The sequence below is a fragment of the Oncorhynchus kisutch genome, linkage group LG10 (genome assembly GCF_002021735.2).
Source record: "Oncorhynchus kisutch isolate 150728-3 linkage group LG10, Okis_V2, whole genome shotgun sequence".
NCBI lineage: Eukaryota > Metazoa > Chordata > Actinopteri > Salmoniformes > Salmonidae > Oncorhynchus > Oncorhynchus kisutch.
This window is the reverse complement of record NC_034183.2, coordinates 13,331,090-13,346,018: the sequence shown is the minus strand read 5'-3', so window position 1 is coordinate 13,346,018 and position 14,929 is coordinate 13,331,090. Positions and strand designations below refer to the sequence as shown.

General features: G+C 42.0%; 1 protein-coding gene across 1 annotated transcript in view; it reads right to left on the bottom strand.

The window, feature by feature from the left end:
- The window catches only part of LOC109897772 (metabotropic glutamate receptor 8), a 197,432-nt gene that overhangs the window by 105,276 nt on the left and 77,227 nt on the right, over window positions 1-14,929 (bottom strand). Inside the window, exon 3 of the mRNA XM_031833147.1 lies at window positions 12,414-12,630. Coding sequence (XP_031689007.1) covers window positions 12,414-12,630 — 217 coding nt within the window. The remainder of the gene's footprint in view (window positions 1-12,413; window positions 12,631-14,929) is intronic.

Below are 14,929 nucleotides of genomic sequence, written 5' to 3'. Positions count from 1 at the left end.
GCTCCACCTCCATTTCACTACCACTACCACAACCACTATAACAACCACTGCCATTAGTGCTCCACTACTACACTCACTCCACTACATCTATCATAACCGCTCCCAGTACCACAACCAATACCACAACCACAACTCCACTACCACCACCATTCCACTACCACAAACATTACCACAACCACAACCATTACTGCTCCACTACACCAACAACAACCACAACCGCTCCCACTACCACAAACACTACCACTATGCAACCTCCACCACTCCACTATCACCACCAATCCACTGCCATAAACATTACCACTACCACCACCACAACCCCTCCACTACCACTACCACAACTACAACCACTCCACAATCACTACCAAAACCACCACCACAACCGCTCGACTACCACTATCACTACTGCTCTATTACCGCTCCACTAGAACTGTCACACTCACTACCGCTCCGCTACCAGAAGCACTACCACTTACCACAACCACAACCGCTCCACCTACCACAACCACTATCACTACCGCATCCACTACCACTACCACAACCACAACCACAACAACAACCACTACCACTACCACTCCAATACTACAACCACTCCACTACCAAAACTGCTCCCAGTAACACAACCACCACAACCTCCCTACCACAACCACTCCACTAGCACAAACATTACCACAACCACAACCACCACCACAACCTCTACAATTACTGCTCCACCTCCACAACCACTACCAATCCACTATCACTTCCACAGCCAGAACCGCCCCTACTACTACAACCACTACAACAACCACAACCTCTACCGCTCCCACTACCATTACCACTACCACTACCACAACCACAAGCTCTCAACTACCACAACCACTAATACTACTATAGCCACTTCACTACTATCAGCATTACCAAAACCACAACCACTACAACAACTGCTTCCACAACCACTACCGCTCCACAACCACAACCACTAGGACTACCAAAACCCTACCACTACCACTCCACTACCACTACCACTCCACTACCACTACCACTACCGCTCCACTACCACAACCACTACCGCTCCACAACCACTAGGACTACCAAAACCCCTACCACTACCGCTCCACTACCACTTATCACAACCACAGGCGCTCCACCTACCACAACCACTGCCACTAGCGCTCCACTACTACAACCGCTCCCAGTACCACAACCACTACCACAACTCCACTACCACCACCATTCCACTACGACAAACATTACCACAACCGCTACCACCACAACCACTACCGCTCCACAACCACAACCACTAGGACTACCAAAACCCTACCACTAGCACTCCACTACAGCTACCACTCCACTACCACTACCACTACCACTACCTCTACCGCTCCACTACCACAACCACTACCGCTCCACTACCACAAGCACTAGGACTACCAAAACCCCTACCACTACCGCTCCACTACCACTTATCACAACCACAAGCGCTCCACCAACCACAACCACTACCACTACCGTTCCACTACCACTAATACAACCACAACCACTACCGCTCAGCCTCTGTTTCAACCACTATAACAACCACTGCCACTAGCGCTCCACTACTACAACCACTATCACAACTCCACTACCACCACCATTCCACTATGACAAACATTACCACAACCACTACCACCACAACCATTACTGCTCAACTTCACCAACAACAACCACAACCGCTCCCACTGCCACAAACACTACCACTACGCAACCTCCACCGCTCCACTATCACCACCAATCCACCACAACCACCACCAAAACCACAACCACTACCACAACCACTCCACTACAACAACACCACTACCACAACCACCACCACTATCACTTTACTACAACTACAAGCACTACCACAACCAGAACCACTGCCACTACCACAATCACAACCACTCCACTACCACAAAGACTACAGCTCAACTACCACAACTACTACCGCTCCTCTACCACTTCCAATCCACTACCACAACCACTACCGTTTCCAACACCACTACCACTCAACTACCACAACCACAACCAATACCACAGCCGCTCCATTACCACTACCACAATTAATAATGCTTCACTACCACCACCACAACTGCTACAACTACCACTACATCAATCCCTGCCACCACCACATCTGCTCCACTACCACAACTACAACTTCTTCACTCCCACCACCACTACTGCTACAACTACCACTACTGCTCCACTACCACAACCTCTACTGCTCCATTATCACAACAACTACCACAACCACTACTGCTACTACAACCACTCCCACAATCCCTAAACCACTACCACAACCACTACCACTACCACATCCATTACCTATTACCACCACCACTACCGCACCAATACCACTACCACAACCACTACCACCAATGCTGCTCCACTACCACCACCACCACAACAACTAATGCTCCACTACCAAAAGCACTATTGCTCCACAACCACTCCACTACAGATCCACACATCTGGACCTCATTGGTATGATCTGAGCTTGTTTGGGATTTGCTGACCCCTACAGTCAAGGGGAACTTGTTCCTTCCAATTTTGCAGTGTCAATAATGACATAATCTTTCACACTGAGCGGTTTCCGTGGAAACAGCTTGACTGGGCCAACCCCAGGTGGGCAAAGTGTTAACACAGGGGGGAAGGAAGTAGGAGCTGTTGGCAAAAATAAGTTTCAAACTTCAAAGGTACACAAGGAGAAAATATACTTAATCTAACCCTAATAGGATTACCAGGCTTTAGAAATGATTTCTTAAAGACATTTTGTTATTTTTTACATGGGTGTTAGTGGTACTGCTGTATAAAATATATGGTAGTTCAAACGAGGTGGTTCTGGAGACTAAATTCCATTTTCCATGATATTATGTAAATGGTTTCCTAATCCATGACAGTTTATCCCTGCCAATGAGGTCAGAAACTCAGCCCCTTTTGAAAGTTTGCCATCATTTTAACCAGCCTGGCAGCGAGACATGTTTCCAGTTACTATCTGTATTTATCCTGTGGGAGTTTATTTTTCACTGTGTAATACTCATTACCGACTTTTAACATGAGGAGATACGCTGTTCCTCCGAGGCCCTCGGGTCTGGAGAGAAGTCTCAGGAGTCCTGCAGTTATGTTCCAGGTGTAGATAATTGATTGTGAGCCCAGTTGATTAGAGCCAGCTAGCTCAGCGATGCGGGGCAGGGACTTCTAGATTACCCACTTTTAATCAGGCAAGTGGCAGGGGGGTCTATGATGAGATGAGAGAAAAAATGCTACAGTATGTCAGCCTGTCTCCACAGTGTTTCTGAAGTCGTTTTTGTATTTATGATGCATTATAATGAGTGCTACATTTATTCTGAATAGAGTGGTAAGGAGGAGAAGGAGCACCGTGGACCCAGGAAGTCATTTTGCAATTCATTGCAGCTATTGCGATCAGTTTTCTTGTGTCAATTAACTCGTGACATTCCTGAATTACCCATTATATCAATAAAGTCAAATTTAATCAAACAATATGATAGTCAGTTGAAAAAAGGTAAATTTTTTATGGCTGCAGGGGCAGTATTGAGTAGCTTGGATGAAAGGTGCCCATATCAAACGGCCTGCTCCTCAGTCATAGTTGCTAATATTTGCATATTATTATTAGTATTGGACAGAAAACACTCTGAAGGTTCTAAAACGGTTTGAATTATGTCTGTGAGTATAACAGTATAACAGCAGGCAAAAACGTGAGAATTTTTTTCTGGAGGTGGCAGATTTTCAACCAAGGTCTCATTGAAATTACAGCGAGATATGGATGAGTTTTCACTTCCTACGCCTTCCACTAGATGTCAGCAGTCAATAGAACTTTGTCTGATGACTCTAATGTGAAGGGGGGTCGATTGACACAGGAAATATTCACCATAGCCATGAGTGGACCATGCTTTCACCAGGCGCGTTCACAGATGAAGGACCTGCGTTCCATCGCTCATCTGAAGTCATTCTAATTCTCCGGTTGGAACGTTATTCAAGATATATGTAAACAACATTCTAAAGATTGATTCAGTACATAGTTTGACATGTTTCTACTGACTGTTACGGAACCTTTGGAATTTTTTTCACGTTATAGTGGACGCGGTTTGTGATTTTGGAATTGTTTACCAAACGCGCTAACCAAAGTAGCTAATTGGATATAAATAACGGACATTTTCGAACAAATCAAGCATTTATTGTGGACCTGCGATTTCTAGGACAGCATTCTGATGAAGTTCATCAAAGGTAATGAAACATTTTTCTGGTTTCTGTTGACTCCAACATGGAGGCTAATTTGGCTACTGTTCTGAGTGCCGTCTCAGATTATTGCATGGGTTGCTTTTTCCGTAAACTTAAAAAAAAATCTGACACAGCGGTTACAAGATTGTGTCCAAGGAATAAGCTAGTCCTAAATATTTCCAAAATTAAAAGCATTGTATTTGGGACAAATCATTCACTAAACCCTAAACCTCAACTACACCTCGTAATGAATAATGTGGAAATTGAGCAAGTTGATGTGTCATGGTCGAAACATATCTTGCACTGCCTTCTTACCAATACTATCAACAAGGCAAGTCCTACTGGCCCTAGTTTTACAGCTGTAAATCGCTTGGGGTATGTCTCTATCAGTTTTGCATATCGAGACTGAAATTCTTTCCCATTCCTCCTTGCAAAACAGCTCAAGCTCAGTGAGGTTGGATGGAGAGCATTTGTGAACAGCAGTTTTCAGTTCTTTCCACAGATTTTCGATTGGATTCAGGTCTGGACTTTGACTTGGCCATTCTAACACCTGGATATGTTTATTTTTGAACCATTCCGTTGTAGATTTTGCTTTATGTTTTGGATCATTGTCTTGTTGGAAGACAAATCTCCATCCCAGTCTCAGGTCTTTTGCAGACTCCATCAGGTTTTCTTCCAGAATGGTCCTGTATTTGGCTCCATCCATCTTCCCATCAATTTTAACCATCTTCCCTGTCCCTGCTGAAGAAAAGCAGGCCCAAAACATGATGCTGCCACCACCATGTTTGACAGTGGGGATGATGTGTTCAGGGTGATGAGCTGTGTTGCTTTTACGCCAAACATAACGTTTTGCATTGTTGCCAAAAAGTTCAATTTTGGTTTCATCTGACCAGAGCACCTTCTTCCACGTTTGGTGTGTCTCCCAGGTGGCTTGTGGCAAACTTTAAATGACACTTTTTATGGATATCTTTAAGAAATGGCTTTCTTCTTCTTTCTTCTTGCCACTCTTCCATAAAGGCCAGATTTGTGCAATATGCGACTGATTGTTGTCCTATGGACAGAGTCTCCCACCTCAGCTGTAGATCTCTGCAGTTCATCCAGAGTGATCATGGGCCTCTTGGCTGCATCTCTGATCAGTCTTCTCCTTGTATGAGCTGAAAGTTTAGAGGGATGGCCAGGTCTTGGTAGATTTGCAGTGGTCTGATACTCCTTCCATTTCAATATTATCGCTTGCACAGTGCTCCTTGGGATGTTTAAAGCTTGGGAAATCTTTTCGTATCCAAATCCAGCTTTAAACTTCTTCACAACAGTATCTCGGACCTGCCTGGTGTGTTCCTTGTTCTTCATGATGCTCTCTGCGCTTTTAACGGACCTCTGAGACTATCACAGTGCAGGTGCATTTATACGGAGACTTGATTACACACAGGTGGATTGTATTTATCATCATTAGTCATTTAGGTCAACATTGGATCATTCAGAGATCCTCACTGAACTTCTGGAGAGAGTTTGCTGCACTGAAAGTAAAGGGGCTGAATAATTTTGCACGCCCAATTTTTCAGTTTTTGATTTGTTAAAAAAGTTTGAAATATTCCAATAAATGTCGTTCCACTTCATGATTGTGTCCCACTTGTTGTTGATTCTTCACAAAAAAATACAGTTTTATATCTTTATGTTTGAAGCCTGAAATGTGGCAAAAGGTCGCAAAGTTCAAGGGGGCCGAATACTTTTGCAAGGCACTGTATATGCATACGTTGTGATATTGTTGTATGGTGGTATTAATCATATTGTATATACAGTTGAAGTCGGAAGTTTACATACACCTTAGCCAAATACATTTAAACTCTGTTTTTCACAATTCCTGACATTTAATCCTAGTAAAAAATTTCCTGTCTCAGGTCAGGTAGGATCCAATTTATTGTAAGAATGTGAAATGTCAGAATAATAGTAGAGAGAATGATTTATTTCAGCTTTTATTTCTTTCATCACATTCCCAGTAGGTCAGAAGTTTACATACTCTCAATTGGTATTTGGTAGCATTGTCTTTAAATTGTTTAACTTTAAATTGTCAACTTAGTGTATATAAACTCCTGACCCACTGGAATTGTAACACAGTGAATAAGTGAAATAATCTGTCTGTGAACAATTGTTGGAAAAATGACTTGTGTCATGGGCAAAGTAGATGTCCTAACCGACTTGCCAAAACTATAGTTTGTTAAAGAAGTCATTTGTGGAGTGGTTGCAAAATGTGTTTTAATGACTCCAACCTAAGTGTATGTAAACTTCCGACTTCAACTGTATGTAGTAGTGTAATAATGTTATATAATGTTGTCACGTTCTGACCTTAGTTCCTTTGTTTTAGTATGGTCAGGGCGTGAGTTGGGGTGGGCAGTCTGTTCTTTTTTCTATGATTTGGGATTTCTGTGTTTGGCCTGGTATGGTTCTCAATCAGAGGCAGCTGTCAACCGTTGTCCCTGACTGAGAACAATACTTAGGTAGCCTGTTTTCTCATGTTTCAGTTGTGGGTGACTATTTTCTGTTTTGTGTCTGCACCAGACAGAACTGTTTCGGTTTAATTTCGTTCTCGTTTTATTCTTTAGTGTTCTGAGTTATAATAAATATCATGAACACTTACCTCATATGTAATGTAAGTGCTTTAATATGTTTGGACCCCAGAAAGAGTAGCTGCTGCCTTGGCAGCATCTAATGGGGATCCCTAATAAAAACAAATACAAAAATACAAATACATATCTGGCTATGTTGGTAAAATCAGCAGGGAGAGGCTGCCTCTTGTCACCGTTCCAAGACCAGTCGGAAGCTTTCAGCTAACCCACGTCAATGACGCCAATGGATGTCAAAACTGAACTTAACGCAATGATATCCTTTGTCAGATATTTCAAACCAGACATGACTATTCAACAAAACAATAAATCTATACATACTTTAAGTTTCTTTCTAGCTAATTGCTTAGTTACATGGTTGTATAACTAGCAAAGGAGTACTGAAGTTGAGGGTGCAGTATTTATGAAGTTTGGAAATGAGGACGAAAACTAGCATAGTTCAGCTAGCCAGCTAGTTTAGCCAGGGAAAACGAGCTCGGGACAGGATATAGCTGGTTGTACATGCACACTAGGCTAATTCAGGAGACAGATTGTAGTTTTTATGCCATAATATAACGAGCTGGCGGCGAAAAGTTTTATTAAACAATTCAGAGACTGAAACAAATCAAATAGATGACTACCATTTAAGGAGAGCAAATCGATATACAATCCTGAAATCAGATGTAACTGTCAATAGTAAAACAAAGCTTAAAAGGATATTTGAGTGAACCCTGAATACTGAAAATGTATGGTGAATTCACTTCAGGACAGACTCCTCCTCACCACTCTATTCTGTCTGAGGATAAAGAAGAAGCAATTACTAGTATTTGAAGGCATAGTAAACTAGACCCTATCTGAAACGAAATGTGTTACGGTTTTCTTCCGTCGAAAGAGAGTCGGACCAAAATGCATTGTGGTTAATTCGATACATCTTTAATAAATGAAAAAACACGATAATACAAAACAAGAAACGGAACGTGAAAACCTATACAGCCTATCTGGTGACAACTAACACAGAGACAGGAACAATCACCCACGAAACACTCAAAGAATATGGCTGCCTAAATATGGTTCCCAATCAGAGACAACGAGAATCACCTGCCTCTGATTGAGAACCGCCTCAGGCAACCATAGACTTTGCTAGAACACCCCACTAAGCCACAATCCCAAAACCTACGAAAAACCCCAATACACCAACACACCACAAAATAAACCCATGTCACACCCTGGCCTGACCAAATAAAGAAAGAAAACACAAAAATACTAAGACCAGGGCGTGACAAAATGGACATACATTCAATAATTGATCCACATTTGCTATTGCTAAACGAGAAAGCTTCCTGTATGGATCATTTATAACACTTACTGAGCTCCCAAGACTCCATTGTCCATCTCTACTGTATTTCTCTGCAGCATCACAGTGAGTGCAGGCCAACATGCTCTTTAACCTGGCAGTTAACACATCGAAATACTGCGCTGTTTGTCCGAACATCTATCCCAATGCCACAGTATGGGTATCTGTCCCTGTTTTCATGAAGATCAGGCTCCGGAGGGGTTGAGAGTGACACTGCTCCTGGGATCCTCCTCTGGTCTAGTTATTAGACTTGCTCCCCATAGACCATCAGTCAACAGGGTGGCCAGTCCTCTTCTGGTACTCTTCTCACCGTTCATACTGTATATGAATTAAACATGGAGTATTCAGACTCTTTACTCAGTACTTTGTTGAAGCACCTTTGGCAGCAATTACAGCATCAAGTCTTCTTGGGTATGACGATATAAGCTTGGCACACCTGTATTTGGGAAGTAAGATATCCCAGCAAGATATCCCCTTCAACACCAAGAACAGCAAAAGGCATCCAACCCACCGGCACCTCATCCTCATGCTGTGAATCTCAGGTCGTAAACGGTTAATCACAGACGATACCATATACAGTTAATCACAGACGATACCATATACAGTTAATCACAGACGACACCATATACAGTTAATCACAGACGACACCATATACAGTTAATCACAGACGACACCATATACAGTTAATCACAGACGATACCATATACAGTTAATCACAGACGACACAATATACGGTAAATCACAGACGACACCATATACAGTTAATCACAGACGACACAATATACGGTAAATCACAGACGACACCATATACAGTTAATCACAGACGACACAATATACGGTAAATCACAGACGACACCATATACAGTTAATCACAGACGACACAATATACGGTAAATCACAGACGACACCATATACAGTTAATCACAGACGACACAATATATGGTAAATCACAGACGATACCATATACAGTTAATCACAGACGACACCATATACAGTTAATCACAGACGATACCATATACAGTTAATCACAGACGACACCATATACAGTTAATCACAGACGGCACAATATACGGTAAATCACAGACGATACCATATACAGTTAATCACAGATGACACCATATACAGTTAATCACAGACGACACCATATACAGTTAATCACAGACGACACCATATACAGTTAATCACAGACGACACCATATACAGTTAATCATAGACGACACAATATATGGTAAATCACAGACGATACCATATACAGTTAATCACAGACGACACCATATACAGTTAATCACAGACGACACAATATATGGTAAATCACAGACGATACCATATACAGTTAATCACAGACGACACCATATACAGTTAATCACAGACGACACAATATATGGTAAATCACAGACGATACCATATACAGTTAATCACAGACGACACCATATACAGTTAATCACAGACGACACCATATACAGTTAATCACAGACGACACCATATACAGTTAATCACAGACGACACCATATACAGTTAATCACAGACGATACCATATACAGTTAATCACAGACGATACCATATACAGTTAATCACAGACGACACCATATACAGTTAATCACAGACGACACAATATACGGTAAATCAAAGACCATACAATATACGGTAAATCAAAGACGGTACAATATACGATAAATCACAGATGACTTAACTTGCAGAGCTATGAATGTCATATCTCTAAATGATGCCATTTACATGTGTTGAAAGGAGAAGAACAACGTTAAAAACACATTCATTATAGAGAACAATATACACAGGGAGGTACTGCTGCTCTTCCCTGCTGTTCAAGAGACCGTCTCCATGCACCTCGTCATTATTAATCCACACCTTTAAAGGAAATATTGCAGCCATTTCTCATGATTATTGTTGCTTGCTTACACCATTTACATAGAGATTACATTGCTTCGGCAAGGAAACCTGGCTGGGCAGGCATTACAGTGATGGTGTGCAGGGGGTTGCTGTGATGGACTGGGTCACCACACTTAGTGCATGCCGATCAAGCTAACGCGCTTTGATAAATAGATGCACATCATCACTTGTTTATTCGGGCTCACAATTCACTTGGAATTATTTACAGTTTTGTAGGCTCGCTCAGCATTTTACCGCCTAAGAGAAAAATATGGGTATCACATGCAATTGAATGTAGGAAGTTAGCAGAATGTCTATTAATGGTGAATTAGCCCACAGCATATTATCATCAATTATTTTTGGGTGCTTAGCCAGGAGTGAAATGAGATTGCTATGCTTACTTCTATTGGTGCAAGAGCTATAGGTGTCATTGTAAAGCTGGTATTGATGTTTTTCTGTTATATGGTGATGGTTTAGTTGCTAATTGGATGCTTGTTAAACCCTGTATTTATTTGGGATTAACCCAAACCCGCTCTAGGGCTGCAGCTGGAAGTCTGGAACTGTTGACAGACCCAAAGGGAGACTCTCATACAGGAAAATCCCTCCAACCTATTTCAGGGCTAACAAAACACAGGAGATACAATCTTAGGAAAAGGGGTTCCAAAGGGGTTCTTTGGCTGTCCCCATAGGAGAACCCTTTTTGGTTCCAGGTAGAACCCTTTTTGGATCCAGGTAGAACCCTTTTTTGGTTCCAAGTAGAACCCTCTGTAGAGGGTTCTGTATGGAACGAGCACCACTCGTTTTCCACTCTTCCTTTCTGCCCTGGACTCTCCTGAATGTTCAGGGGGAGAGTAGAAGCACAGGACAGGCAGCCTGATCTGAGACCAGAGGATGTCAACTGCTACCTTAAAGTCAGCATTCCACCCTACACTATGCACTACAGAGTGGTATGTCCATTCTACTTATTACATTTCTGCCTGCGCTGTATAACACAGTGGTTGTCCAATCGTTCCATGTATTTTATTTATTCTAGAGCTAACGTACCTCATTCAACTTGTCAACTAGTGAATCAGGTAGTTCAGGGCTACAGCAAAATCTTAAAATATCTGGGGTCCCCGAGGAGAGGTTTGAGAACCACTGGTGTAACATTACTCTGCACTCAGTATCTGTGAACTCAGCATCTGATTCTGACCCAAGAAAACAGGTGGGTGGACTCTCAAGCCAATCGATGACTCTAATTGATCCATTAAGTGCCACGGAGAGCTGAACCGCGGCCCTCAAGGATTAGGTTGGTGCTCCACTGCTCCCATGCTAGCCAGAGATACAGCTCATTTATAATAGGCCCGGGCTAATGCGCACACACTCTGTTAATCTCACACATACATGTTACAGCTGATTAATTTATATTCAGCAATTACAATATAATTAATGTGCGGCCTTTTGTCCACCCTGACGAAAGCTGCCATAATACTGTAATCAGAGGGCTTGGAGAGAACTGAGTTTGATTATGAAACAGACCTAAGAAAAATACGTCTGTGAACTTACTGGTGATTATGCTGAGAATCAATGACATTACCTATCTCTATATTCATTTATCAACACAATACAAATGTTCACAGACCACTTTGAAATGTTCCACCCCCTTCCCATACCCTCTGATGCATCAATAAAATTGTGGAGCAATCAATTATTCTGGTGCGTAATGTAACCAAGTTTTAATAATTGCTAGTTGTAAATACATTTTGATTGGTGAATGGGAGAAGCCATACCCTAATGCCTTAGCAGTCTCTCCAAGCAAAGAACAAGCAAGACTAAAAGAGAATCAGAGATGCTCTCTGTGTTTTTTGTCTTAGACTGTCCCCTGGTAGTCTATTTTGACATTCAGCGACTTGACATGTGAACCTTCAAGGTATCCCCTGCTGTTGAGACAGCAAATGCTGAGGTGCACTCAGCCAAACTAGGCAAGACAGTGTTTGAGTCAAACATTGGGGCAATGCATGCAGGCAGAGCGTAAAACGCTGACCAACAGTACACATCTCCCAAACAAGGGAACACACCTTCCTTTCAGCACAATTCAAGTTTCTCAGTACATATTAGATTTTTCTCATACATCCCAAATCAAGCAGTTGTTCTTAGTAGAATAAAAATGTAGCTGTATATTGGCAGGGAAAGAGACTTTTGGATTCAATTGCATTTGTTTATCCTTCAGCATAGCGTCACAAAAACAGCCCACAATTATCAGCTATATCTAGCTGGAGAAATGAAAATATATTAATCAGCGTTTCAGTAAAAGCCTGTGAGTAGCCATGTTGTGCCAGTAAAAAGAGCCCCATCACACCTACCAGACTCTCTGGAGATCTGGACAAAAGCCTCCACGCCACTTTCGCCGTAATTCCCCTCCGAGGCCAGGGTCGACACATAGTTCCAGCCCATCGCTGTGACGATGTCCAGCATGGCCTGAGCTTGGTAGGAGTCCGGTGGCACCACACGGGAGAAGAAGTCGTAGCGTGTGTTGTCACTCAGCTCGGGTGCCGTGGATGCATAGCTGATCTGAGGGATCTATGGAGACAAGGAAACCCTAGTGTAAGCCAAGTATTTAATGCCAAACGAGTAATTGTTCAATTCCACAACGGAATATGCTCCCCAGACATCTACTATATGTTACACATAGGGATATTAACGAGAGGACATATCAATGTGACTTTGTCAGAACCTTTCTGAACCACCTGACTTGAAACTTTATTTCTTCATGTTTAGGAGTCTTTTATCCCAAAATAACTTCAAAACCAGAATTCCACAATGTCCTTGCTTTGTTTCTTGTCAACTGGATTCAGAGTAAATGGAGAAGAGAGAGGGAACTGTAAGGTATTGAACAGACAGACAACACACAGACAGAAAACACACAGACAGATAGACATAGCCTGTTAGACAAGGAGAGAAGGTTGGATAATGGTCCTTTAGAGAGCGATTGAAGGCCTGATTGATTTCACTTCAGTCAAAGGCCAGGGTGTGCGGGCAGGCCTTACAGGCTTGTCTCATTGGCATTCAAAGAGAGGGGGAATGGAAGAAAGAAAGACAGGCAAAGGCCTGCCAGCAATACAAATGCCACTCACTGGCTGGCAGCTTGAGCCGATCTCAGCTCATTCACAGACAGCTACAAATTAAACCGGCTGTAAATACAAATGCATCTGGTGGGTTTGACATAATTGCAATCACCTGTGATATGCCAACGTTCTGTCAGTCCCACGTTAACCCTTGAACATTGGGATTGACTTGATCCATTTTGTTAGATTTTTTCCCACACGCTGGGATTTCAGAGCCATACGATAACAAGAGCTAAGCGAGTACCAGAGGCAACAAGTGATTAATTATCACCATTGATTCATTTCTGCCATTAAGTGATTAAGATCTGGGTTGAAACAAAGGCCATTTTTCTTGCCTTTGATCACTATGTGAACAGGTTTTCCAGGGGCCAAAGCGTCTGCTTGTGCTTGTCTTTATTTGCCCATTACAATTTCATTTAAAAAGCGGGAACATGGAGCTGAAGTTTATACACCCTAAAGTCAATCAATGGACTGTGGCTTCAGAGAACATACTCTGCCTTTTGTATTCCATTTAGATTTATAGGGGTCACCTCAGGGTAAAGCATTTTTGCAACCTCCGAATTGTGTTATAGTGAGATAAATCATATTGACCTCTGGATATAGATCTCATCTTTCCTAACATGGAGATGTACTCTCTCCCTCTCACACACACACACACACACACACACACACACACACACACACACACACACACACACACACACACACACACACACACACACACACACACACACACACACACACACACCTCACACACACACACACACCTCACACACACACACACACCTCACACACACAAGATATTATCATAATTCACTGCAAACTTCCATAAAGTTTAGCCACTGAATGACATGAATAATGCAAAAGGTAACTACAATAAAGGAAAACAAATAAGGAAACCAAAACAGGTTGAGATAATGTTCACATCGGTGCAATGAGCTCAGATGCTGAACTGTACTGAACAAAAATAGAAACGCAACATGCAACAATGGCAACCATATAACTGAGTTACAGTTCATATAAGGAAATCAGTCCATTTAAATAAATTCATTAGGCCCTAATCTATGGATTTGACATGACGAAGCCAGGCCCAGCCAACCAGAATGAGTTTTTCCCCACAAAAGGGCTTTAATACAGACAGTGTTATTTTTGTTCAGTATATTTACAAACACAATGGTTATGAGAATAGTTCACATTACAATAATGTCAATACATCTTCCTAAATCAACAAAGATCAACAGAGGTACACTGACACACAGAAATATATTATTGATTGCTTTAACCAATCAAAGTACATTGCTTTTACAATTTTTTGTGTAGGTTTGGGAATGTTGATGCTTAGTTGTCTGCACCTTTAGGTGGCTCTGACATGCTGACCAGACCAAATGCGCACGTTGATTTTGTCCACCTGCACCAGACGCGATCAGAACACGCAGGTTGAAATATCAAAACAAACTCAGAACCAATTATATTAATTTGGACACAGGTTGAAAAGCATTAAACATTTATGGCAATTTAGCTAGCTTTCTTGCTGTTGCTAGCTCATTTGTCCAGGATATAAACATTGGGTTGTTATTTTACCTGAAATGCACAAGGTCCTCTACTCCGACAACTAATCCACAGATAAAACAGTAAACCAAATGAGTTTTTAGTCTCCTTCCTTCAGGCTCCTTCTTATTTTGGACTTTATATGATGGTTGGCAACCAACTTTAGGTGCATTACCGCAACCAACTGGAGTGTGGACCTCAGTTCA